At 44.9% G+C, this 26461-nt stretch overlaps 1 protein-coding gene and 1 long non-coding RNA gene across 3 annotated transcripts in view; both read left to right on the top strand.

The window, feature by feature from the left end:
• The window catches only part of gfra4a (GDNF family receptor alpha 4a), a 200011-nt gene that overhangs the window by 152778 nt on the left and 20772 nt on the right, over positions 1-26461 (top strand). For both annotated transcript variants that reach the window (XR_004106825.2, XM_031309940.2), the window contains exon 7: positions 1229-1398. Coding sequence is in view for 1 of the 2 variants with exons in the window: in XM_031309940.2 (XP_031165800.1) it covers positions 1229-1398 (170 nt within the window). In the remaining variant the exon portion in view is untranslated. The remainder of the gene's footprint in view (positions 1-1228; positions 1399-26461) is intronic.
• LOC116057466 lies at positions 13407-15178 on the top strand. The gene is made up of 2 exons (XR_004106829.2): positions 13407-14109; positions 14213-15178. It is a non-coding gene; the product is annotated as an uncharacterized LOC116057466 (long non-coding RNA).

The following is a 26461-nucleotide window of genomic DNA, read 5'->3' as shown; positions in this document are numbered from 1 at the left end:
ATTATATTCAGTCATAGTTTAATCTATGAACGTATTTGTAAAATCTTAATCTGAAAGATAGCTGCCACAGAAGTGGAGTAAAATGAATGAAGAAAATAGGGTTTTCTTTGAAACAAAGTTTAGAAAGTACTTTAAAAATTGTACAGTACAGCAAGAAAAAGTACAAAGTAGCAGGGACACTGTCTTGAAGGAAACAACTTGGAAACTTGTCAAGCCCCTTCCTTTTATCGACGACACATATTGTTAGTCACTGTACAAACATAAGCGATGGAAGATAAATGGTGGATCCCACCTGTACTGATGCATTTACATTGCCTTTGAGCCTTACCACATACTTCACATCACCATCTGTCAAACACAAGTTTTAAACTATAACCGGATGGTACAGCTAGAATTTAAATTCAGTCAGCTCTAGGAAGTGTTTTAAACTGACAGCAGAAAGACAAAACGTTGCAGGTAGCGGCAGCAGGAGATGACGTAACTTTCGTTTTGGGGCTTTTGTTGAACATAATCGTTGACTGCCGTTTGCCGGGTGGCGAATCAACATCTATTCAACCTCAGCATTGTTCGATGGGCCGATGTTATGACTCAGCTCCGAGTCGGCCTTCCTTTTTCCTCTCAAGCGTTAACAGATGTAAGCTCTTTTGTTCTATTTGCAAACAACCTTCCCACTCTTTCGTAACGTTATGGTACAAGTGTGTACCATAAAGTGTGTGTCCTTAATGACAAAGTTTTACAATCAGTTTGTTTTTTCAAATTCTGTGTACTCACTTATTTCTAACATGAATTTCAATAAATTATTAGCATTTGATATTATTCATTTTCACCGCAAGGGGAAATAAATGTTTTTTCATTCTGTTGTTTTATTTATATATATATATATATATATATATATATATATATATATATATATATATATATATATATATATGTGTGTGTGTATATATATGTGTATATATATATATGTATGTATGTATGTATATATATATATATATATATATGTATGTATATATATATATATATGTATATATATGTATGTATATAATGGCATGCTGTTTAGGAAATTATATATATATATATATATATATATATATATATATATATGTGTGTGTGTGTGTGTGTGTGTGCGCGTGTGTATGTATGTAAAGTTTGAATATATTGAATGAAAGTCTGAATATATTTTATTTATATATTTTAACACATTGTCTCGGCTGCTCTCGTCTTCTAGGAAATGCAATCCTGGCCTTCGGGAACGGATCGGATGAGAAAACGGGCGCCAGCCAGCCCGGTATGCCCAGTGTGGCGATGGACAACCAGAGCCCACACTTGGCAACCACTGCCCCGGGCGTCTCCATGGAAACAGAGCAGAACATTCTAAGAGCACAGATACCTACTCAGGTGAGACGAGACGGACGACTGAAAGTATGATGTACAACCTTTTCCAAACAGAGGCACTAATGGAGACTGCCTCGCTTAGAATCGGGTCACGCTAACTTGAGATAACTTAGGGCGTTTGTTTTATCCTGCGGGGAACAGCAGACGGGTAGGATTTACAGTCTACTTGTGCAATTTATGCTTCGCTTTCGATTGTCCAAATTCTAGCAGTAGGATTTTTGAATTATGTAAACGAAAGGTCCCATATGCTTATTATTTTAAGGTTTATACTTGTATTTTGAGCTTCTACTACAACAGGTTTACATGCTTTAATATCAATATAGCTGTATTCACCCTCTGTCTGAAATGAACAGAAAAATAACGATCCACGGATTTTCGAGGCACAAATTGATATTTGCGAGTTAGACTGAAACGTTAGGATACCTCATGTGACGATTATCCCCTCGTGCAGAAATGCTCGATGATAATAATACGAGATACTATTTTTTCAATAGAAATTCTGTAGAAAAAAAATAGAAATTAATTAATTGAAAACACGTTCCTTTTAGGAAGAAACCTCGGCAGACCCAGGCTCTCGGCAGGCGGTGTCCGACGGTGCCGGTCGGGGATGCGATGAACGGCGGCAATTATAGTCACAATAAAGATAACGTAACAGTGACTAAAAATGGTAGTCGTAGTAGTTCATGTCATAGCAGGGCACCGCAGGGCGTTACAGGATGTAGCGTGGCACGGCAGAGCATAGCTGGACGTAGCGTGACGCAGCAGGACACGGCAGGGCACCGCAGAGCGTAGCAGGGTGTAGCGAAGCAGGACCACAGCGACAGCTGCAACCGAGATCTCGGTGCCATCCTAATCCAAGGAAGTACGCTGGGATAAAAAACATAAGGACTCTGGGGAGTAAACGCCCCAGAGCTAGGTTAGTAACGAGCATTTCTGGATCTCCTCACTCCCTAACTATAAGCTTTATCAAAGAGGAGGGGTTTCAGTTTATTCTTAAATGTGGTGACGGTGTCTGCCCCCCCCCCCCCCCGAATCCAGACTGGGAGCTGGTTCCACAGGAGAGTAGCTCTGAATTCTGGGAGCGTAGTGCTCTAGTGGGACAATAAGGTACTAAGAGTTCTTTGTAGAGCTTTGTAGGTCAGGAGAAGGATTTTAAATTCAATCCTGGATTTTACAGGAAGCCAATGGAGAGAAGCTAACACAGGAGAAATACGATCTCTTTTCTTAGTTCTGGTCAGAACACGCACCGCAGCATTCTGGATCAGACAGAGAGTCTCGAGGGACTTATTCGAGCAACCCGATAGTAAGGAATTACAGCAGTCCAGCCTGGAAGTAACGAACGCGCGGACTAGTTTTTCTGCATCGTTTTGAGACAGGACGTTCCTGATTTTGGCAACGTTACGAAGATGAAAAAAAGCTGTTCTTGAGGTTTGTTTTAGATGGACGTTAAAGGATGTATCTCGATCAAAAATAACTCCTATATTTCTGACGGTAGCACCGAAGGCCAGGGCAATGCCATCCAGGGTAGCTTTATCTATAGATAATGAAGTTCGGAGGTGTTTGGGGGCCCAGCACAATCACTTCAGTTTTGTTTGAGTTTAACATGAGAAAATTGTAGGTCATCCAGGATTTTATATCTTTAACGCACGCTTGAAGTTTAGCTAACTGACTGGTTTCGTCTGGCTCGATTGACAAGCATAACTGGGTGTGATCCGCATAACGGTGAAAGTTAATTGAGCGTTTCCTAATAATATCGAGGAGAATAGAATCGGTCCGAGCCTCGCGGAACGCCACGGCTAACTTTAGCGCACTCGGAAGATTTATCGTCAACGTTAACAAATTGAGATCGATCGGAGAAATGGGACTTAAACCAGCTCAGTGCGATTCCTTTAACGGCGACTAAATGTTCCAATCTCTGTAACGGGATGAACGCAGCACTGAGATCTAATAACGCAAGTACGGAGACGAGTCCTTTGTCCGAAGCGGTTAGAAGGTCGTCGGTAATTTTCAACAGTGCCGTCTCTGCGCTACGATGCTTTCTAAATCCTTACTGAAAGTCCTCAAACAAACTATCGCTGTGTAGAAAATCACATAACTGATTAGCGACTACCTTCTCGAGGATCTCGGAGAGAAAGGGAAGGTTAGATATAGGTCTACAGTCGGCTAAGACTTCGGGATCGAGGGTGGGTTTTTTCAGAAGAGGTTTTATCGCGGCTACTTTAAACGACTGCCGTACATAACCTGTTAATAAAGACATATTGATCATATCTAGTAAGTGTTAAATATGTTGTTAAAATGTTAGACGGCTCAGCCGAAGAGACTTTTACCATTAATTGTCGAAGGTCTATGGGAAAAAAGCAGTCTAAGTATACGTCGGGTCTTGTCGTTCTTTCTAGCAGTCCTGCGTTTAAAGGCGAACCGTCGGAAGGTGAGGACAAAAGGTGATCAATTTGATCTCTAATCGTTTTAAGTTTATCGTCAAAGACGCTCACAAAGTCGTCGCCACTCGGAGCTATAGGGATAGACTGCTCAATAGAGCTGCAACTCTCCGTCGGCCTGGCTACGGCGCTGAAGAGAAACCTCGGGTCCTTCTTATTTTCTTCCATTAGCGATGAGTAACAGTCCGATCCGGCATTTCTGAGGGCCTCCCTATAGGTTTTCAGACTATCTCGCCAATCTAAACGAGAAAATTATCAATTTGGGGGGGGGGGACGACTAAAGTTAACACAAAGGTCCTCTGTTATATAAAGGCACGACATTGAGTTCAATGCCGTTGGAACATCTTCCTTAAATTTAGCTACAGCACTCTCAGATAGGCATCTGGCGTAGAAGCTTTTATCTAATTTCGTATAGTCGGGTAGTAAGAATTCGAAAGTTATTAAGAAACGCTCCGATAACGCAGGAGTCTGTGGAAATATTATTAAATCCTCAACATCGACGCCACGTGCCGGCACGAGGTCGAGGGTGCGGTTAAAACGGCGCGAGGCCTTACGCGCGCTCCGGCTGAAACCGATTGAATCTAAATAACGAGTTGAAAGCAGTACTGAGGCTACTTTGTCCGATTTAAGGACTACGCGTGATAAAAACTCTGAGAATTCAGATAAAAATTCAGAATACGGACCCGGAGCTCGGTAAATAACAACGAACATAATCGGCCGCGACGTTTTCCGCGTCGGATGTCGAAGGTTGAGAACGAGGCTTTCAAACAAGTTATAATTCAGTTTAGGTTTAGGATTAATTAACAGGCTCGAGTCAAAGACGGCTGCAACTCCCCCTCCTCGGCCCGAGCCTCTAGGAATTTGAGTAACGTTGCGACTGGGAGGGGCGGCTTCATTTAGATTAACATATTCTTTGTGGCCCAGCCGGGTTTCGGTAAGACAGAATCGCAAGACAGGGTCGCAAGGCACGGGTCGGGGGTATTGGTAAACATAATGACCGGTCACTGCCGTCGACGTTTTTTGCGCCTCTGATTCATGTCTTCATATCACTCCGCAAGAGGTCCGTTAATTTGTCACGATGTAACTTCATTCAAAGCAGAGCTCCACCAAAGAGCCTGCAATCGTTGCGGAAGGTTATCTGAATAAGAATTTTGGACGCGTGGGGGCGAACTATCTTCTTAGCTGAAGCCGACAACGGGACAATATTTTTATTTTATGTTGGCAACGCAAGCTGAAGCGACGTAGCAGATGATGTTGAGAAGTTGCAGTGAGGAATTGTGAGGAAAGGTGTTGAGAATGACCAACACCTAATCTTAAACTTAGGGTACTTAATTTACTACGATCCAATCAGAGGTTACTTAAATTGGGACGTTCAGTCAAAATCAAGCACGTCACCTTCAAACAGGATCTCCGTTTGCGGGGTCCAGGCTGTACCGGACCCTCCCGGTGATCACGCTGCTCTGGGGGACCGGCTGCGCGGTGAGAAGCCGCCCCCGGGCGCAGAGTTCCGCCGGAACTCCGACTGCCGTCTGTCCGCGCGGCCGTCTGACGGCATCGGTATTAAATTGAGACAGTTTCATTACCGGTTAAAAACATCTCGTTATCGCGTTAAATAGTAGTCTAATTCGGTACAGTCGGTTTTAACGCCCGACGCGAAGCGTAGGCCTATAGGAGTACACATGACAACCCTGAACAAGCAGCGTCGCTCTGCTCCGTCTTTCTGCCGCGCCCCATTCACGTAGTAGTTTTCCACTATGTAGGTTAAAGTCTGCAATTAATCCGCGGTTCACATGTATAAATGAACTGTGGCGGTCCGTTACACTGTAGGCTATATACAACATCAGCGATTAAGCGGCCTAAGTCAATCCTACATTTTTCAACTCGGGAGCAAAACATGCTCCTTGGGGGAAAAAAGTGACCATAAAGCCCCGTTCACGCTAATTAAACAACTGGACTTTAGGATCAAGTGTTGTCGTATCCGGCCCATGTCCCGGATGCGAAAGCCCCCTTACTGGACTACTGAATATAATAATATTCCATTATATTTTGTATTTTGAATTGTTACCTGCCACCAGAATTTTGTGATTTCCTTGCAATAAATATTGACATTTTTACCATAAATTGGTGCCTAAAAATGTATCAGAATGCAGGAATTGAAGTCTTTTACCCTCAAAACCCCAGACTCCCCCCCCCGCTTTGTGTGTTCCCGCAAAGACAAATTCCGAGCAAGGAAAAACCCTGAAGTATAATCACAGACAGCCATAAAAACATTTAAATTGCAGAGTTAGAGTTAAAACGGATGAAAAGATGGAGAACCAGACAGACAATATGTACGGCGTCAACAGAGAGAAACGCGGACAATCGAACAGACAGACAGTGACAACAAAGAACGACATACTCTAGAGAATGACAGTAACAGCATACACAAACATTTCAAAATCTGTTACATAAGGTACTGCTTATATTATTTCACCATCTGTACACAAATGTAATTAGTGAATGCACATGTCCGTGGGTGGGGCCGCATGGGCGTGGTAATGTGGGCTGGTGTGGCTACAGTGCCAGGGCTGAATTTTTGTCCGTGGGTGGGTGGGGGTGGGTGTGTGTGTGTGGGTGTGTGTGGGTGTGTGTGGTAGTAAAGAGAGAATAGGAGAAGGAAGTTTGTGTGAGGTGGACCTGGTCACCACAGACCCAAATCTTCTCAGCTGTTGCTACTGTCACATGCTGCACTGTCTCTTCACATGGCACATTTATATTATAACAAGGTAATGCAATGTGTAATCAAGTGATGACTGATTAACAGTAATGTAAATGCTAAATGCCCTAATACCTGTTGATACTACAACAACGCAAAGTATAGGCTCTTAACCTTGCAGTTTCGCACATATCACGTAAGACTCAATTTCTCTATTTCTTTGCACAAAACTCTCCAGAAAGTGCCATTTAATGGTTTATTTTTCAAAAAATAAACCATTAAAGAGAAATATATGGCATTTCATATTAAGCTCAATATCCAGGATTCAAGTCCATTTTCTTTATATTAATTTCACGTCCATGTCAGAGTTCACGATAGTCTATGAAGTGGTGTAGGGTGTGTGCGATAGTGTGAAAGTTCATCAGTTCAGTCTACTGCCTCCACGAGCAGACGGAGTCTATCGATAGGCCGTCGAAGGACGTTAGTCTTAGTTTTAACTAGAACACTTTTAACAAATCCTTTGGAGTCTGGGAAAGTCTTAACAATGCGGCCCATGAGCCACGAGTTCCTCGGTGCCACGTTGTCTACGACGACGACAAGATCCTCGGGGCGAAGATTCCGCTTTGTGCTGTTCCACTTGCTTCTTTGCGGCATAATTGGAAGATACTCCCTTGTCCATCGCTTCCAGAATAGATCTTTTCAAAATGTCCCGGTGGCATTATTGCTTTAGCTTTTAGCTGAAGTAGATGGTTTGGGGTGAGCGATTCCAAATCATTAGGATCACTTGAAAGAGTAGTACTTCTACTTCACAGATTGTCGTTTGCGGAATCTCGTCATCGAGCGTTTGTTGCTTTAAGACTGACATTAGGATCTTTTTGAACAATCAGATCAGCCTTCCCCCACACTCCACTCTTCTGCATATGAATCTGCGGTTAGGAAGTTTGCCATCTCCAAACGGACTGCTCGACTCACAAGACAAGTAAAGATTACTCCCCACCGTTTCACTTGAGACCGGCCCCTCTTCACCTCTACGGGACCGAAGTAGTCAACGCCATCTTCTGTTCTCCAGATTTTGCCTGCACGCGTCTACAGAAAATGCAGTCTCTGATGATTTGTCTGCATACAGAGTTTGCACGAGGAAGCCAAAATCTTTGTCTTAACCTGGACAACGTATGGCTCCTTCCAGAACGTCCGACTTGGAAACAGATACATCGTAGAATCGAGCACAACGCGTAAGAGCCTTTAGGTGGAACGATCTTTTGTTCCACTGGCATTGCGGTTTTGTTTATCCGACCTCCCACTCTCAAAACGCCTTCATCAACGAACTGATCTAGTTCGTAGATGGAGCTTTTCGAACCGAGCGGTTTTCCTTTCTCCAGTTGAGCGGGTTCATAACCGAAGCGTCGTCTTTGCTCAAAGCAAACAATAGACTTTTCTGCTTCTTTCACAGATAGATCTCGCTTTCCATCGGCTTCTTTAAGATGTTTGATTCTTTCCTTTAGGGATTCGTCAGGCGTCCGATACCGCCCAGACCCATCTTTCAGGCAAGTTTTCCTTCTTTGACTTAGCAGTCAAATGATGAACGGATGAATAGCTCCCAATAAATGAGCCAGTCGGGTCTTTGTTCTCAACACTTGCGCTGTTAACTGGGATACTCTTTTTTTTTTTTTTTACCTCAGGATCATTTTCAGGACCTTTTAGCCATCTTGACCTTAAGAAGGAATCCACCTGCAAACCATGCGATGCATCGTCAGCTGGATTGTCTCTCGAATTCATATTTCCATTGGGTTGTGCGGGAGAGGTCTTGGATTACTGCAATCCTGTTTGCCGCAAATGTATGAAATCTTTTGGTGTGATTACGGATGTATTTCAATACAGATGCGCCATCTGTCCAGAAAGTTGAGTCCCGGAGCGGTAGGTGCAGTTCCTTTCTTAGCATCCGATCCACTTTTACAGCCGGCGTAGCCACTGCAAGCTCAAGTCTAGGTATTGCGATTTGCTCGAGGGGAGCTACTCTGGATTTCCCAAACACGCGATAATTTGTGAATCTGACATAGCTTGCCGTGCCGTAGCCGGACTCGCTCGCGTCACAAAAGCGATGAAGTTTTCAGGTTTTATACACCTTATCACCTGAAATCCACTCGGCCGATTCACCTCTTCAAGCCATCTCCGCCAGGGCCTTTTAAGTTCATCTGCGATAACTTGATCCCATCCACATTTTGACCTACGCAGCTCCTGGAGGATTTGTTTGGCCTTAAGGATAAAGGGGGGGAAAGGAAACCCAACGGATCGTTGTGACAAAGGCCCCGTCACTTTTGGACGGCACGTGGTAAACCTACTCAGGTCACCAAGAACCCAGACAATTAATTTGCAGTCACACTTTTATACGTATCGTTAGCAAAAATACCACATTGCATTGGTTTAGTTTAGTCAGTTCAGTTTATTCATTTCAGTCATTTCTATTTTTCAACAAACTGTTACTTAACCATTACTTTGAACTCTTTCTCCTCTCCAGTCCCCGGGTCTGAACCAGAGCTGAGGCAAAGCGCAACTTAAAATTGAGCTCACCACGGAGAGAATACCTCTTCTCGTAGCGGGCCGACTCTTTACGGCCACTTTAAAAGGCAAAAGCATCACGGTCGGCGTTCCGTCGGATTCCAAGAGCCCTCTCAATTGGGGTTTCTTCCTTCATCTTTTCTTTGTCCAAATCCAGTCCCTTTACTCGTCTGGCTTTGCGATGCTCGGGAACAGTTGCCGCGACTTCACAATTATCACCGATCCACTCGGTCAATGTTAAACCTCCCCGATTGCAGGCGTCTCCAAGATCATTTGTGAGCTTAACGGCCCGGTCCACTGTTGCCACAGACTTGAGGCAATCGTCGACACAAAAGTTGGATTTAATCGCGTCGACGACCTCCTCGTCATATTTATCACGGTTGTCTTCAGCAGTTTGGCGCAGGGCAAAGTTAGCGATGCTCGGAGACGACACGGCACCAAAAAGGCGGACTTTCATTCCGTAGACCTCAAAAGGTTGGCCGATATCACCTTTAGGCCACCGCAAAAATCTTAAGAAGTCCCCGTGATTTTCATCCACCCGCACTCGGTAGAACACGGCCTCGACGTCCACCGCGACGGCAATTGGTTCCTGGCGAAACCTTAGTAAAACTCCAACGAGGGCGTTAAGTCAGGACCTCGGAGGAGCTCTTTGTTCAAGGATGTATCTCGGTAAAAGGAGGCACAGTCAAACACCACTCTAAGCTTGAGCTTTTGCTTGCGGTATACACCAAACGCGTCTGTCATCTCGGTTAAGCTGCTCCCGCGGTACCTTCTCTGCATAACCTTTATTCAGTACATACATTCTGCAGCATAGGCAGAATCGTAGTTCATAATGTCGGCTGTCGATAACACGCCGAGGTTCCATTGCTCTCGGGACATCGGTTCCAATAACAAGTTCAATATCGGCGTCAATTTCTTTTAGACGGATCTCGACGGAGACAAGGCCATTTTTTCAGATCAGCAGCGGTTACGATATTCTCTTTTGATTCAGGTATCTTGTTCTGGGTGTAAACCTTTGGCGGGTCCAATTACGTGCCATATGTTCCAACCTCATAGGTTTTTGTGGGCTTTTCTTGTCCCATCGTTTGCAAAAGAATCTCCGTTTTGCGTCCCTCAGCATTCAGTTGGTTCATAAGGTTCTCCGTACAGAAGGTTGCCGTGCCGCCCGGATCAAGGAACGCACGCGTGAGAACAAACCAGCTCCCCTTTGCCACCTCGACTCGAACCGGAACTATAGAAAGCGGGCACAGTCCGTCCCGGCCCCGGTTGACTTATTGACATTTCGCCCGTCTCGTTTAGTTGATTTTCTTGATTTGGGGCCTTTGTGATTTGAACGTGGAGCACAGTTGGATGTCTCTTTTGACAAACCTGACACGTTACTCTTCTTTTGCAATTTTTGCTGAAATGTCCTTTCATTAGGCAACCAAAGGAGTAACCGTTACCTCTCAAGAAATCAACCTTTTTTTCACATAGCCGGGTTTTGAATTGCGAGCAGTCAGTCACGACATGTTTTCCTTGGCAGAATCCACATAAGACAGTAACGCGCTGTTGTTGAAGGTTGTTTAACAGCGCAGTCTGTATCGTCAGTATTCACTGCCACCGAAGTCGCAAAGCTGCTATTTCTGCCCTTTGGGAAAACCTTTTTAGCAGATATTTGGTCTCTAATGTCTCCAAACAATGGGTCCAAAAGCATTTTAGCTTGTTTTTGAATCAATTGTTGGAATTTGGCTCTTCTTCCAGTTTTCCGTTGTGTATCACAGGCTATCGTTTCAATTCAATTTTATTTATAGTATAAGTCATAACAAGAGTTATCTCGAGACACTTTACAGATAGAGTAGGTCTAGACCACACTCTGTAGTTTACGAAGCCCCAACTATTACAGCGGTTGCCTCAAGAGCAAGCATTAGCAGTAGCTATTGCGACAGCGGCGAGGAAAAACAAAGAAACCTCGGACAGACCCAGACTCTTGGTAGGCGGTGTCTGACGGCACTGGTTGGGGGTGTGATGAACGGTGGCAATAATAGTCGTAATAAAGATAGTGGAACAGTGACCACAATGGTAGTCGTAGTAGTTCATGTCATAGTAGGGCACAGCAGGGCGTTACGGGGTGTAGTGTGGCACAGCAGCCTGGGTGGACGCGGTTGGACACTGCGTGGAATCGCAGAGCGTAGCAGGGTGTAGTAGGTCCATAGCGACAGCTGCACCCAAGACCCCGGTCTAGGTGCCACCCTATTCCAAGGCGATATTCTGGGTGAAGAACAAACATAGGGACTATGTTAGTAATAAGCATTTCTGGGACTAAGATGCACACAAAAGGAGACAAGTGAAAAGAGAGAAGAGAGAGCAGCTCATTGTGTCCTTGGAAGGAAGGAAGGAAGGAAGTTCCTCAGCAGCAGTCAGGAGTTATAATAGCATAACTAAGAGAGGGGCCGGACCGGGCTCGTACTCTCCCCTGCCGGAACGGGCTGTACTTCCTGCCTCCCTCTACTCTACTACGCTGCAACTCCTCACTCCCTAACTATAAGCTTTATCAAAAATGATGGTTTTCAGTTTATTCTTAAATGTGGTGACGGTGTCTGCCCCCCCGAACCCAAACTGGGAGCTGGTTCCACAGGAGAGGAGCCTGGTAGCTGAAGGCTCTGGTTCCCATTTTACTTTTAGAGACTCTAGGAACCACGAGTAACTAGTAGTGGGACAATAAGGTACTAAGAGCTCTTCTAGATATGACGGTGCTTGACCATTTAGTGCTTTGTAGGTCAGGAGAAGGATTTTAAATTCAATCCTGGATTTTACAGGAAGCCAATGCAGAGAAACTAATACAGGAGAAATACGATCTCTTTTCTTAGTTCTTGTCAGAACACGTTCCGCAGCATTCTGGATCAGCCGGAGAGTCTCGAGGGACTCGAGGGACTCGAGGGAGTAGTCCAGCCGGGAAGTAACGAACGCACGGACTAGTTTTTCAGCATCGTTTTGAGATAGGACGTTCCTGATTTTGGCAACGTTATGAAGACGGGGGGAAAAAAGCTGTTGTTGAGGTTTGTTTTAAGCGGCCCGAGCCTCGCGGAATTTGAGTATTATTGCGACTGGGAGGGGCGGCTTCATTTAAACTAACATCTTCTTCACGGCCCAGCCAGGTTTGCCGTCTTTCCCGGAGTTTGTGCGGTAATACGGTATTGTACAGTATCGCATAAGCGCGCAGTGCTTTTCCATCCTCGGCTTTAATTGCCGTCCAGTTTCCAAGAAGGCTGCAGAGATTTTCATTTCGTTCCCAAAATGTTCCTTTAAAAGCCTTTTAGCTTCCATATGTAAACAGCTGCGAACCAATTGTTCAAGCTAATAGAGTCTGTCCAGATTGTTTTTTTTTTTGTTTTTTCTTCAATCGAGTGTTGAAATGCATGGATGAAAGACTGATATGTCAACACTGCAATCTCCCTCGCAGGTAGTAGAGCCAGTTTCTGTTGTGAAATAATAAGTTCAGCAATGTCACTTTGCCTTCGAATAACCACGTTCGTGTCTTCACGAGCACTGCGATCCGTCGCTCGATTGATCAGATCACTGCGGTTGTGTAATGTTTGCCGTTATCTTTGAATAAAAGATACGACTGGACCATAGACTACTCATCCATTACGCATACCAGCGCTGCCATCTTTATTTGTTTACCTCCGGTTACACCGGTGCGCACTTCAATGACATCCGTAAAACATAACATTTTAACAGGAAGTTCCAAGGATGTTACCATAGACAGTATATAAGATGTTACATCCCCCTTCTTTTGAAAACAAAACATGGTCATGAATAGGGCTGGACGATTTTGGCTAAAATCATAATCACGATTAATCGAAGTTACCTCGATTACTTATTATTGAACGATTATTTAAAAATTTTTTCTTTTCTTGTACTGTAAATATGTTCACGGTTATTTTTTCTAATGAAAGAGTGCATAATCCTATCTTTGTGATTCAAAAATAAGGAAACAACACACAGATAGCAATTAATGCTTATTTATTAAATATTTCAAACAACTGAACTGAAATCTACAACAGTAGATTTTACAATGAAATAAAAACGTCTTATAAAAAAGTAATTTAAGTTTTAATGTAAAAAAATAAAGAACTTTTAAAAATAGTTCTTTTTGTAAACAAAATTATGGTAAATATTGCCATGCCATCATAAAAGTAAAATATAATTTCTCTCTTGTAAACAAAATAAATTATTGTAAATAAAATAAATTATTGTAAATATTGCCAAAATATAACTTGTATCCTTTGTAAACCTTTTGATCTTCCTCTCAGGGATCTTGTCCTGTCACTCTCTATGCATGTTTACCTTTTCAGGTTTCAGGCAGGATCTGAGGCATGTAACAATGTTTCCTCCAGAACTGAGCTAGTGGCTGGTGTGCAGAGATACTTTTTTGCCACCTCACTTAGATTGGGGAAGTGTACATGATGCTTTCCCCACCATTCCAGTGGGTTTTTCTCCCTATCCAGCATGGGGGACACCAAGTAGCTGCTCAGCTCTGCTTCTAGTTTTTGCTGAAGTGACACAGTGGGTACAGTTGCAGTTGCCTCACTTCCTTTGAAAAAACTTCCTAATGACCTCTTTGGCTTCTTTGCTTCTGATGAAGACGTAGAGGGCTGTGTACTCTCAGTGGTACTTTCCCTGCAGCCGGCAGCTGCTGACACCATCTCTGTTTTCACTTTCTCCTGAATGGTGGCGACATGGTGCGCAGAAATGTATGTTGTTTTAAATCTGGGATCAACAAAACTGGCGGTGTCCAGTAGCTCTTCTGTGATGGGGTCTGAGTACTTCCCCTTAAGGTATGCAAGGATACTGGTTTTGATTGTTTTGGTCAGCTCCACGTCATCTTCCTCCTCGGCCAGCACTTGTGAATTGAGGATGTGTAGGACAGGCTTCACAAATGAAACGGTCACATAGTCTTGACAGAGCATTTGTGAACTCCATCAATGGGGAAAGAGCTCTGTTGATAGCCTCCAAGACATCCAGGTCAGCCCAAGATGGAATAAGGTGCCTTGATTTCTTATTATCAGCGAGGACCTGTGTAATGGCTTTCTTTTGCTCAAGGACCCTTGCAGTCATCATTTGCATCGATCCCCATCTGGTGACACAGGCTGTTTTTAGCTTGTGTTGAGGCAGGCTGAGCTCTTGTTGCGCCTTCCCTAATGCCTTCTTCTTCTTGCAGCTATAGGAAAAGGCATTGACTATGTTTTTGCACACCCTCATTGCTCGCACCACACGTTGATCTTTCATTGCATTTTCTGAAATAAACACACACACACAAAAGAATATAAGAATATTAAATTATTGATGGTTTCAGAGATTTACAAACTGTAGCTCTAACAAAATGTATACAAGAGAAATGCCTTATTAATCTGATATTATTTAAGTAGTTTAATAACACATCTACAGCTTTTTTTAATTTCTACTCTAACGATGACTTAATGTAGCGTTTTGTTACATTGTAATGTGAGGTTTACATTGTTTTATTGTTGTCACAGTATTTATTTAGTGTGCTGAAGGACAATTAATATTGATATAGCACCCCTTTAAACACATGTAACAAAGTGATTCAGCACAGAAAAGAAAAAACACAAGTCATATAAAAAACATTTAGACGTTAAAATGTACGATCTAAACAAATAAAGAATATAGCAGCCCGTCACCACCCACAAATTCCCAACTAGATTGAATATCATAGCATTGGTGCACTTACCGACTGCCAGGTGCAGCCTGTGTCCAAAACACTGCTGCCGTGTCCATCCATTGAGCTGTGCAGCTTCGTTGTCTGTCGTAATGGCCACGAGGTTCTCTTCTGTTAGTTCCCACGCAGAAAGCATATCTCTCAGGCCCTGCGCAATCATCTCTGACGTGTGATCGACTGGAAAATATGCTGTCTCAAGGCACCTGTTGCGCAGCTTCCATTCATCGTCAATGTAGTGCAATGTAAGGCTCCAATATGGGTCCATCGTCCTACTTGACCACAGATCAGATGTGGCTGCAAAGTGCTTAACAGCCTTAAGTTCAGCAGCTACTTTTTTACGACACGTTTGGTACATGTTGGGCAGCGCGGTTTGGGAAAAATAGTGTCGCGATGGCACAGTGTATCTTCTGTCGAGTGTTTTAACAAGTTGTTTAAACCCACTGTGCTCCACCGTAGCTATGGGAGCCTTGATGAATATGAATCCTTTTCATATTGTGTAGCATTTGTAAATGCGTGTGTTATCGACACCTGCTTTGTGGAGGCACTTGTTGCTGGGCGATTGTCAGCCTCTCTCTTTTTTTGAGCCATGCACCGTTCATATTCAGTAATGTGATTGCGCTCCAGGTGTTGAAATAGATTGCTGGTATTACCTTTGGTCGCTATAACAGTTTTTCTGTAGTGTTTGCATTTGACTTGAGTTTGTTCGGTGTTGTCTTTATTGAAACCAAAATGTGTCCAAACGACGGACACAAGTTTTTTTGGTACAAGCGGCTCCTGTTGCTGAGTTGACTCGGTGTTTGAGTTCTCCTCCATGTTGCTTCAATGTCGCAGACTGGACGGGGCGGAGTCACGGGACTACGCACGCGGCGGCCGTAATATGTTTTAAGGGGAAAGTACATTAGTACACAGTGGGTGGCCGCGGAAATATTAATAGGATTAAAAGACCGAAATAACCGACTTGGTAAAATTACGTCGGTTATAGGCTCTGAATTTCAGTTTCGATTATTTTTCGATTAATCATCCAGCCCTAGTCACGAACATACACGTTAGCTCCATACATATTCATGGACTATGGCGTCTTATAGTATTCAACTCATCAGTCATTTTATCTTGCTTTGTTGCATTACCAACATAAACATTTGAACCATTGGGACACCATAACTGAAGTGTAACTTTAGCAGGTATTTCCTCTGACAGAACTTTAGCTGTATCGTTTAAACATAACAAGGTAAGTATTCATCAAGCAAACAAAAATTTCTCACAAAACATTTTTATATATAATTTCACAAGTCCAAAACTTCTCTTGGCCGTACTATGCGGCCTGACCTCGTGGTAGTGTAATGCGCTGACGCTGTGGGGTTGTCTGGTGTGTGTTCAGTGTTGTGTTGCAGTGTGACAGGCTCTAGTCCATGGCCATTTGGTGGACCTTTGTGGTTTGTACCACCTTCTGGAGTCTGCGAGAGGTGACGCCTGTTTCGCCTGAGAGCGTGACCTTCATCAGTGCAGATGTTGTATGACCTCTGGGTACCTGCCGTTTCTGTGACTGTTGCAGGTTTCCACGTCCCTGCTGGGAGCCGGTAGCGGACTGTGGCACCCACTGGTAGCGCAGGCAGTGTTTTGGCTGTTCGGTCATAATACTGCTTTTGCCGCCTTTGGCACAGTTCTCTCCTGCAGTGGACTGTGGTGCTGCAGTTGCTTTTCAGTGACCGGGAGAATTGAGCACAGACGCCTGCTCATCAGTAGCTGCGCTGGTGACTTCAGTCCATCAACCGGGGTGTTTCTGTATTCTAATAAGCTGAGGTAAGGATCCGTACCCTGTGCACATGCTTTGTTTTCAGCCAATCCGTTGCTCTGTCCGTGCTCAAGTCCCACGCGTGAGCGAATGCTCGGAACGCCCGCGAACTGTAACAAGGTCCATTATCACAGATTACAGTCTGAGGGATTCCAAACCTAGCAAACATGGCTTTCAGCTTTTGGATGACGGCTGCGGAAGTGAGGCTGCTGGTCTATCTGCTGTAATAGTCAACTGCCACTATGTAGTCTGTGGCTATTACCTGCCAAGGCCTTTTCGGGGATGGGACGTGAGATCACTGGCTCCTTTGGGGCGGAGTTACGTTGCTCGAGGCAGATGACGCAGGATCCTACTAGCGCCTCTATTTGTTTCCCCATGCCGGGCCAGAATACTGCGTCTCTTGCCCGTCGTTTACACTTTTCCATCCCTAAATGTCCCGAATGTACGCGCGTGAGCATTTCAGCCCCGAGCGAGTGTGGTACAATGATTTTCTCCCCTTTTAGCAGCATGTCGTTCACCTTGGAGATCTCATCCCGATGATTCCAGTAATCTGTGACAGCATGTGGGCATTTTTTCCTTGACTCGGGCCACCCTGCCAAGGTAACCTGTGTCAGCGCTGAGAGCTGTTCATCTTGGGCTGTTGGCAGCTCTGATCTCTGCCATTTTCCTGTCGCTCACCGGAGCGCCGCTGATCACTGCGTGTATTTGTGAGTCCATACCTTCGCTCAATGACCGTTCATTACATTCAATTGGCTTTCTGGATAAAGCGTCCGCGACTGGGATTTGTTTTCCGGGCTTGTGCGTAATGGTGACGTCGTACCGTTGCAGCTGCAGTATCGTGCGCTGTAACCTGGGCGGTGCAGCTGCCAGTGGCTTTCGCATTATTGCCTCTAGCGGTTTGTGATCCGATTCGACAATCGCCTGTCGGCCACACAGGTACTGGTGGAACCTCTCGCATCCAAAGAGCACTGCGTAGAGTTCCTTTTCGATTTGTGCGTAGTTCTGTTCAGTCTCATTTAGTGCCTTGGATGCATGTGCAACTGGCTTCTCTCCCTGGAACCGCATTTGGATGCATCAACTTGCAGTTTCACATCTTTGGTGCGGTCAAAGTATGTGAGGACGGGGCCAGGCTCCTGTGTTAGGAGGTCTTTTACCTGTGTGAATGCAGCGTCAAGGTTTAAGTCCCATACAAACTCGTTGCCCTCCTTCAGCAGCTGCCGTAATGGATCTGTGGCCTCTGAGAGTTTGGGGGCAAACCTGGAAAGGTAAGTGATCATGCCCAATATGGTCTCCAACTCTGCTCTGTTGCGTGGGGGAGCCACATCTTTTATGGCCTTTATCTCGTCGGGGTCGGGCTGGATGCCGTCTCGTGTCAGCCCGTGCCCAAAGTAGCTCACCTCTGTCACGCAGATGACACTTTTATCCTTGTTCTCTCCAGCATGCCACGCAGGTTGGCATCATGCTCGTCTTTGGTGCAGCCGTACACCAAGATGTCATCCACAATAGCGGCGACGCCCGGAAGCCCCTCGTAAGCCTCGTCGACTCTCCTCTGAAACTCGTCCTGCGCAGAGATGATCCCGAAGGGGAGCCTCTTGAACCGATACCTGCCATAGATGGTATTGAATGCGGTTAGCACGGATGACTTGCGGCTGAGTTTTATCACCCAGTAGTATTGTGCACCAGCTAGTCTGGGTGTGACGTCATCCAGAGCGGGAAGCGGATAGTGGGGTCTTTGAATGGCTTTGTTTAGAGAGCGGGGGGTCTAAACATATTCTAAGCCTCCCCGTTTTGGGCTTTTCTACCACTACCAAGGCATTTACCCACTCGGTCGGCTCTGTGACTTTCTGTACAACGTCCATTTCTTCCATCTCTTTTAGTTCATCTTTGAGTCGGCTCCGCAGGGCATACGGGATGCGGTGAGGCGGACACACCACTGGTGTTACGGCAGGGTGAAGGCGGAGGGCGCACTCCCCAGGAAACAGTCCAATGCCTTCGAATACGTCTGCAAACTCATCTGCGATGCCAGTGTGCGGCAGCGCGTTGACCATGTGCACTAGCTTAACCATGTTCAGATCTAAGCATGCTCGCATTCCCAAAACAGGAGGTGCACTTCTTGCACAGACTACGTCAAAGTCTAGCACGACTATTTTTACTTTGTATCTGCACGTGAGCTTGCATGACCCTTCCACTACAAGTCTCTGTCCACCATATCCCGAGATAGTACTGTCTGGTGGGTTAAGCACTTTATTGCCAAACATTTTGTGGAATGTGTGGGCTGGTATTACGTTGGCCTGGGCACATGTGTCTATTGTAAATTTCAATTTGTGCCTCATTTCCCCTATTTGCACCTCTGCATATGCCTGTTCTTTGGCAGTGTTAGCACGTAGCTTTGCGATAGCGTCAATATACAGTTCATCTGGTGGCTGCTCCGCTCCGTCGGCGATAACGCGCACTCTCTCGGGCTTGTACTTTGTCTTTGGTTGCTGTGTTTGTGTCCTGCACAATTTAGCAAAATGGTTGGGCTTCTTACATTTGTTGCATTTGCTTTGGCTGGGCATTCCTCTGTGCGTCCGTGCTCTCCCCCGCATTTGTTGTGCGTCCATAACGTGTATGCTCCGATTTGAACGGTTTCCCGCTAACCGCATGAGCTGACTGATTAGTTGTGCTAGCAGTAGGACTACGCATGGTTTTTAGCTGCTGCTGCGACAGCTCACGTGTCCGTGCAACATCAATAGCCTTTTCCAACGTTAGGTCTGTGCGGCATAACAGTTTCTCACGCACTTTAGGAGAGTTTGCGCCAAAGACGATTCCGTCTCTAATCATTTCGTCACCGTTAGGAAAATCGCAATCGTTCACAAGCAGTCTTAGCTGGGTTACAAACTCGTCGCAACTTTCACCCTCCCCTTGTATCCTCTGGTGGAATTTATACCGCGCGAAAATGGGGTTTGCTCTGGGTTTAACACGGGCCTCAAACCTGTCGTAGTACGTCTCAAGTGCTTTCCTTTCGTCTTCTGCGAGCGGCCACGTGCTAAATATATCCCTTCCTTTTTTGCCAATCCACAGGAGTAGATAGCGGTCCGGAGAACGTTAGCTCCACATGTTGGCGGAACGTCTTCCACGCGTCGGGCAGATTGGATGAATCCCAATCCATCCGTGGCGTGGGGACACCCGTGTGTTCCACCTTCCGTCGTCAGGTCGATTTGAAACGCTGGTCTATTCTGACACCGTGTAATGTTTGCCGTTATCTTTGAATAAAAGATACGACTGGACCATAGACTACTCATCCATTACGCATACCGGCGCTGCCATCTTTATTTGTTTACCTCCGGTTACACCGGTGCGCACTTCAATGACATCCGTAAAACATAACATTTTAACAGGAAGTTCCAAGGATGTTACCATAGACAGTATGTAAGATGTTACAGGTTGTGTACTCTGAGCTCCGCATGCCCGTCGGACCTTCCCGCGGGCCGAAGGTTGTGGAAAAAGCGGGGTCTTTGGCGTAGCGCCATCCAAATCCTCTTCTTTGTTTCGAAGGACATTTATTTTGGCGGATTTCCGCTTCCAGCTCCATTCGCTCTAGTTTAGTTTTAGTTTTTCATAAAAAAGCCACGGTACAGTACGTGGAAACAAAGTTCACACAGCGATTTAAGTCGTACAATCGAGTTCTTTATTGCCAAGCGCACAATCACAGAGAAAGCCACAGTATACCACGTGTGTATAAATTCCATCAGAAATTTTATAAAAAGTTAAACTACAACACACATCAAAATAAATTGGCGGTATCGAGTAACGGCGAGACGACGAAACCGTTGGGATTCGGGTCTTCGGTAGTCCCGTCGGCATCTTCCCGCAAAGCAGGTCCTCCGTCCCGGGGACGCGCCGAGCGCATTTCATCAGACCTCTTATCTATAAAAGAGATAAAATGCCACAGTACAGTATGTGGTAAAAATTGCGAAAAAGCCATAGTATAGTATTACATTACATGTCATTTAGCTGACAAAGCGACTTCCAATGAAGCGCTTTCAACCCCGAAGGCGCAAACTCCAGACGACAATAAATACAGTCCATTTACACGGTTTTGGGCATTCGTCGGGTACGAAAAGGTCACTAAATGTAAAAAATAGAATTAAAAAGTAACTCTTTTTAATCTGGTATCATTTTGGAAAGCTGCATTTACGGATATGAAAATTGGGATTAATATAAAGTCACTCTTTATGTCTGAGCCCGATGTTTAACATTTTTATTTTGAATATTTAATATTATTTAATATATGATATATTTATTTTTTATATTTATATTTACGTGCATTATTACGCCGTCGTCATTACATTAGTCGAAAACGACGTCGGAACGACAACGTCGTCGTTTTCGTCACCCGTTTCGTAAGTCCCTTTGGGAGCAAGATGCAGGCGGGTGGAGATTTGTAACACTTTATCTCAAATCACTGGGGGAAAAGTAGCGTCTAACCCACTCTATGTTTTCTTCTGCAAATGGCTCCGAGCGCGCGCGGAGCTCTTTCGACGGACCTTTTTCGACGGACCTTTTTCACAGCAGACATTTTGACTTGCGGTAGTAGGAAAAGCACAGCTGAAATTGATCACCTTAACGATGGCTCAATTCCATCAAGCTTCCCGGTGAGCTATTTCACGGAGCGGGCGTGCACGATACCAGGGCCTCTCCTAAGTGGAACGCAGCCATCATTAACGCACTTGGAGTCAATACTTTGTAGAATCACCTTTGGCTGCAATTAGATATGAGAGAGAGAGACTCACACGGACACACACTCACACACATGGACACACGGACACACAGGTGGTTTGTATTTACTAATGAGGTGACTTGTGTAGGCAATTGTTTGTACGCCATGCTTTTCAGTGTAGTATATGCACAACTTGTGGGAAGCGCAGACCGTTTTCCTTGCACTTTACGATGCTGCAGCACTTTGTGTTGGTGTCGCACTTGGATTTCCAATGACATCCACGTACCTTTGCGGTGGTGGTGGGGGAGTGCCAGGGCTGCGAGTGGTGTAGCAAGGCTGTGTAGTGTGGGAAGGATGCAAGGGGCGGCGGGGCCCCCGCGGCCTCCTGGGCAGACCCCAGTGCGGAGACTCCTCTGTTTTTGTCCTCCGGCGTCTTTGGCCGACAATTGATAACTACAACTGTAGCTACTTGGAAATAGGTGAACGCTGTGGTGCGTCGGTAAGAATGCAGTCAAATTCTCCGATGCTCTTCAATACGTTACGCGAGTAAAAAACGACAGTGCCGACAGGACGCGATTACTAAGGCTTCATTAAAACTCCCCGTCTTCTGCCCCGTCTATCCGTGGCTATAATGCCTTTAGAAAAGATAGAGTAGGGGGAAGACGTGGAGGTTTGCTGTTTTATATCAAAGACCAAATATCACGTAAAGAGATTCGTTACTCGGCCGAGAACGACACAGAACCATTTGTTTAAACGCGACGCCGCAAATGTGTTTTATTCTTATTGGTGTATAAAGACCACCCTCTGCAAAATGTGTTTTCTTTTTGAAAAATGAAATGCTATACTAAGAGAATGCAGCTCAGATAAGGAAGTAATTACAATGGGTGATTTTAACATAAACTGCGACGATAACTCAGTTAAAAACTAAATTTGATCTTAGGCAGTGAACGGACCGACTAGGATAACGCAAATTGATTTCATTTTCAGCAATAAACCAGATAGAGAAACTAAATCCTTCAACATGATCACAGCTTTATCAGATCATAACCTAATCCTCTTCGTTAGAAAACTCACAAAAAAGCAGGCCTACATGTGCAGCCAATTTACAATACCAAAGAGTGAATTACGTAATTATGAATATGCAATTAACAACATTAATTGGAATAAACTACTGTCTGGCTCAAATGTCGATGATGACACCCGTGTGTTTTTATCCACAATTCAAAATATAACACAACAATTTCTCAAGAAAAGTAAAGTCAAAGGTAACGGTAAATGTACTCTGCCCCGGATAAATGGCGATATGCGGAAACTAACGAAGAAGAGAGACCTTGCTCTGCGAACATCTCTTAAGACAAAATTATTGAATGACAGACATATCTTCGCTTCCCTTAGAAATAAGGTAACGAAGGACATCCGAGCGACTGAAGCTAATTTCTTTCCAAGTCTGATAGGGGAAGCAAAGGGAAACCCAAACAAATCTACACGTGTAGTGTCTTGTTGACTCTTGTCTGTGTAGTTTAATCTGTACTAATATCTCGTTGACCTTTCTCTGTATAGATTAACCTGCACTAATATCTTGCTGCTTCCTGCTGCTCTGGTCCAAAATCATCTGGCCAAAGGACTACGGTTGAAAATTAGCCAGCTGGCTAACACTGGCACATTTACAGAAATGTTGATTAATGTGTATTGTCCTTTAGAAATAAATAAATAAATACAAAATAAATACAAAACAAATTGGTATAACTTTCACTTCGGGTAGCTGTAGCTGCTTATATCAAATAACCAAAGAATATACCACATGACACACACATAACACAGCTCCTCATTAAATGAAAAAGCTGCCTTCTTACTGCCTGGTCTCAGTAACAGCAACCCAAACGCAGTTCTCTACTACACAACCACTCCGATAATAATCGCGCAATGTCATTTAAGTACACACATAAGCGCAATAGTAATGTCACGCTAATTAGCATTAGCACGCTGCTAGCGAAATTTATGCTAACGTACTGCATTTCAACAGAGTATCCCACAACAGATAACATTCATATAAACCTAGGGCACCGAAATACACGCACAGATGGCGACGCACCCCAGCAATATCTACGTGTGCTTCTCCTGGCCGCTCTCGCTACTGAGTCAAAAACCAAACTCGTCAGCCAGCGCAAACAGGAGTCCTCTCTGTGACCCCAAAACAAAGGCGCTGACTGGCTGATCCCCATTACCCCAAACATAAAATAGCAAATCCTTCTTTACACACACACACACACACTCTCTCACTCACTCACACACATGCATGCACACACTCACGCACACATGCGCACTCACTCACACGTATTCACACGTGCGCACACACTCTCACTCACTAAGGCATGGATACCCAACCCGAGCCCGACGGATCCAGACGGGCCGGGCCGGGTTCGGACAGATATTTAGAAATTACAGTCGGGTTCGGGTCGGGCTAGGTCACATCAGCGCGATAAGGCATCTGCTCGGAGCAGAGCTGGTGGAATAACTTTAAATTTTGTACGCAGTGTGTGCGGTGTCCGAGATAAACCCCAGACTGAAAGCCAAGTTCATTCATCTGCTCACCAGAAACGGGATTTTAACCCCGATGTTATACAACGTTGGCCCCGGAAGTAACGAGTCTCCCCTGGTTTTCTGATCACGGTCGGAATCGAAGCAAGCGGGAAAGGTTGAACGCGTTGAACGTTTTCAATTAAACAGCTTATTAACGTGCGCTTGTTCCCCCGTGTGCGCTCATCTGTTGACGTTTCCCGAATGCCTTCCTACAGTTGCTTAATAAAAGCCTTCCACGCAAACAAACGTACACGTGTCATTAGTATGAGAAAAAAAAAACGACATTTTAACTGTCGGGCTCGGACATAAATATCTCAATGCCCGTAGGGCTCGGGCCGGGTTCGGTCGCGGCTCTGTCGGACGCGGGCCGGGTTCGGACGGAAAAATTCCGCCCGATCAGACCTCTAGCACTCACACACTCGCACTCACAGACACACACACACACTCACACGCTCGCTCGCTCACTCACGCTCACACACACAAGGCCAGATGGACAGAAAGCGTTAAACGCATTCTATTTGGAAAAAAAAAGAAAAGTTGAGCACTGACAAGGACGCGCAGCTCAGCAACTTTAAACTTTTGTAAATCGCCACATTTCCAGATTACCGCACTCTGAATTTACCTTGGCCGGAGCTGTGAAAATATGCCGACCTAGTCGATTAACCCTGCGGCGCGCACCAAAACGATGTCAGGCGTACGGCTAAATATCTAGCCGTCGTCACTTGCCGAGTGACGCTTTTCCAACGGGAAACGGAGCCAGAGGAGGTAGAAAAAAGTGACCTCGGCGATTCATTTTTCGCAGGGACGGTAGCGCGCTACGACAAAAACGGACCAAGCGGTCAGCGTTCGACGTGAATGGTGCCGTTACAAATAGCGTGGTAGCTAGCGTGCTACCCGCTCGGGCAAACCGCTATTTTGGAGAGTGCTGCTTGCCGACCTGTGGATGAAACCAAATCCCAAAAAACAGGTGGCAACTAACTGCAGATCTGTCGGCATCGTAGAGGACTTGGGTCTCAAAGACGTACTACAGTTGGCGTGTTCTGACCCGTCTCGTTGCCGTCGAGGGGGACGGCAGCCCGTACGACACGGAGAAAGCAGCCCGACTGGAACTGTTGCAAAGTGCTGCAAACGCCGTCTCGCTGGCCGTCAGTGAGTTATCAACATTATTTAGGAGTTACTAAACGCTATATTGACTCTCGTAAGGATAGGGATTTTTAATTTTTTTAGTTACGTACTTGGAGAAATTGTGCAATAATAATAATAAAAAATTCCCAATCATGATACACTGGTAAGAATTGCTTTCCATTGTTAATATGTACTTAAAAACCGTTCTGAAATGCAAAATAATAGAATTTTAATCATGTGATAAAACATGCGATTAATTGCGATTAACTATTTATACTAACTCTGTCCTGTTTGAGTGGCTGTAATGTACTGTCGCATCAACACAGTCTGTAGGAAACAAGGTAACGGCGAGTTGTAAAGATGCCACCAATCACAACGGAAAGAGCATTTGCTGGTGCTGAGTCTAACTGTCATTTATTCACATTTAAAGGGATAAATCGCCATTTCACCGTTGTGTGCGCGTCCGAGTTTGTCAACAAATGTGCAGCCGGCTGGGGCGTTCCCGGGCAGAGACAGGGTGATGGACTTACCAGAGCGTTGGCATACGGCAGGCAGAGAGCATTTTCTTCTCTTGTTTCAACAAAGTGAATACATGACAAAGTGACTACAACTATCCATCGCCTCTCGCGCGTGAATTCTCAACGTCCCGGCTGTTGCCCGGTCTTTGAGACGCAGCCGTTGTCGGTTTGTTTTAATCATAGGTTTGATTGGCAAAGGACAAAAAAGCAGGAAAATATACGGCACACCCATGACGCTGCGACAGCCCCCCCCCTCATTTTTTAAAAAAAATAAACCATTAAATGGCACTTTCTGGAGAGTTTTGTGCAAAGAAATGGAGAAATTGAGTCTTACATGATATGTAGGTATTAGGGCATTTAGCATTTACATTACTGTTAATCAGTCATCACTTGATTACACATTGCATTACCTTGTTATAATATAAATAATAATAGTGCCACATGAAGAGACAGTGCAGCATATGACAGTAGCAACAGCTGAGAAGATTTGGGTCTGTGGTGACCAGGTCCACCTCACACAAACTTCCTTCTCCTATTCTCTCTCCTTACTACCACACCCACACCCACCCACACCCACACCCACACCCCAGCCCACATTACCACGCCCATGCAGCCCCACCCACGGACATTTACGGATTTTTAAACATTTAATGTAACTGGCAATGCTTTCTACTTTTTAAAGAGCACACGTTTATAACAAATTTTTATTTATGCCGTTTGTATGCCGTTACTGTCATTCTCTACAGTATGTAGGTATGTAGTATGTATGTTGTCACTGTCTGTTCAATTGTCCGTGTTTCTCTCTGTTGACACTGTACATATTAAGTTATAACTCTAACTCTGCAATTTAAATGTTTTTAATGGCTGTCTGTGATTATACTTCAGGGTTTTTCCTTGCTCAGAATTTGTCTTTGCGGGAACACACAAAACAGGGGGGGGAG

Source organism: Sander lucioperca, chromosome 18, assembly GCF_008315115.2.
Source record: "Sander lucioperca isolate FBNREF2018 chromosome 18, SLUC_FBN_1.2, whole genome shotgun sequence".
In the NCBI taxonomy this organism is placed as follows: Eukaryota; Metazoa; Chordata; class Actinopteri; order Perciformes; family Percidae; genus Sander; species Sander lucioperca.
Note: the sequence above shows the minus strand (reverse complement) of the source record. Positions and strands in the feature narration are given on the sequence as shown.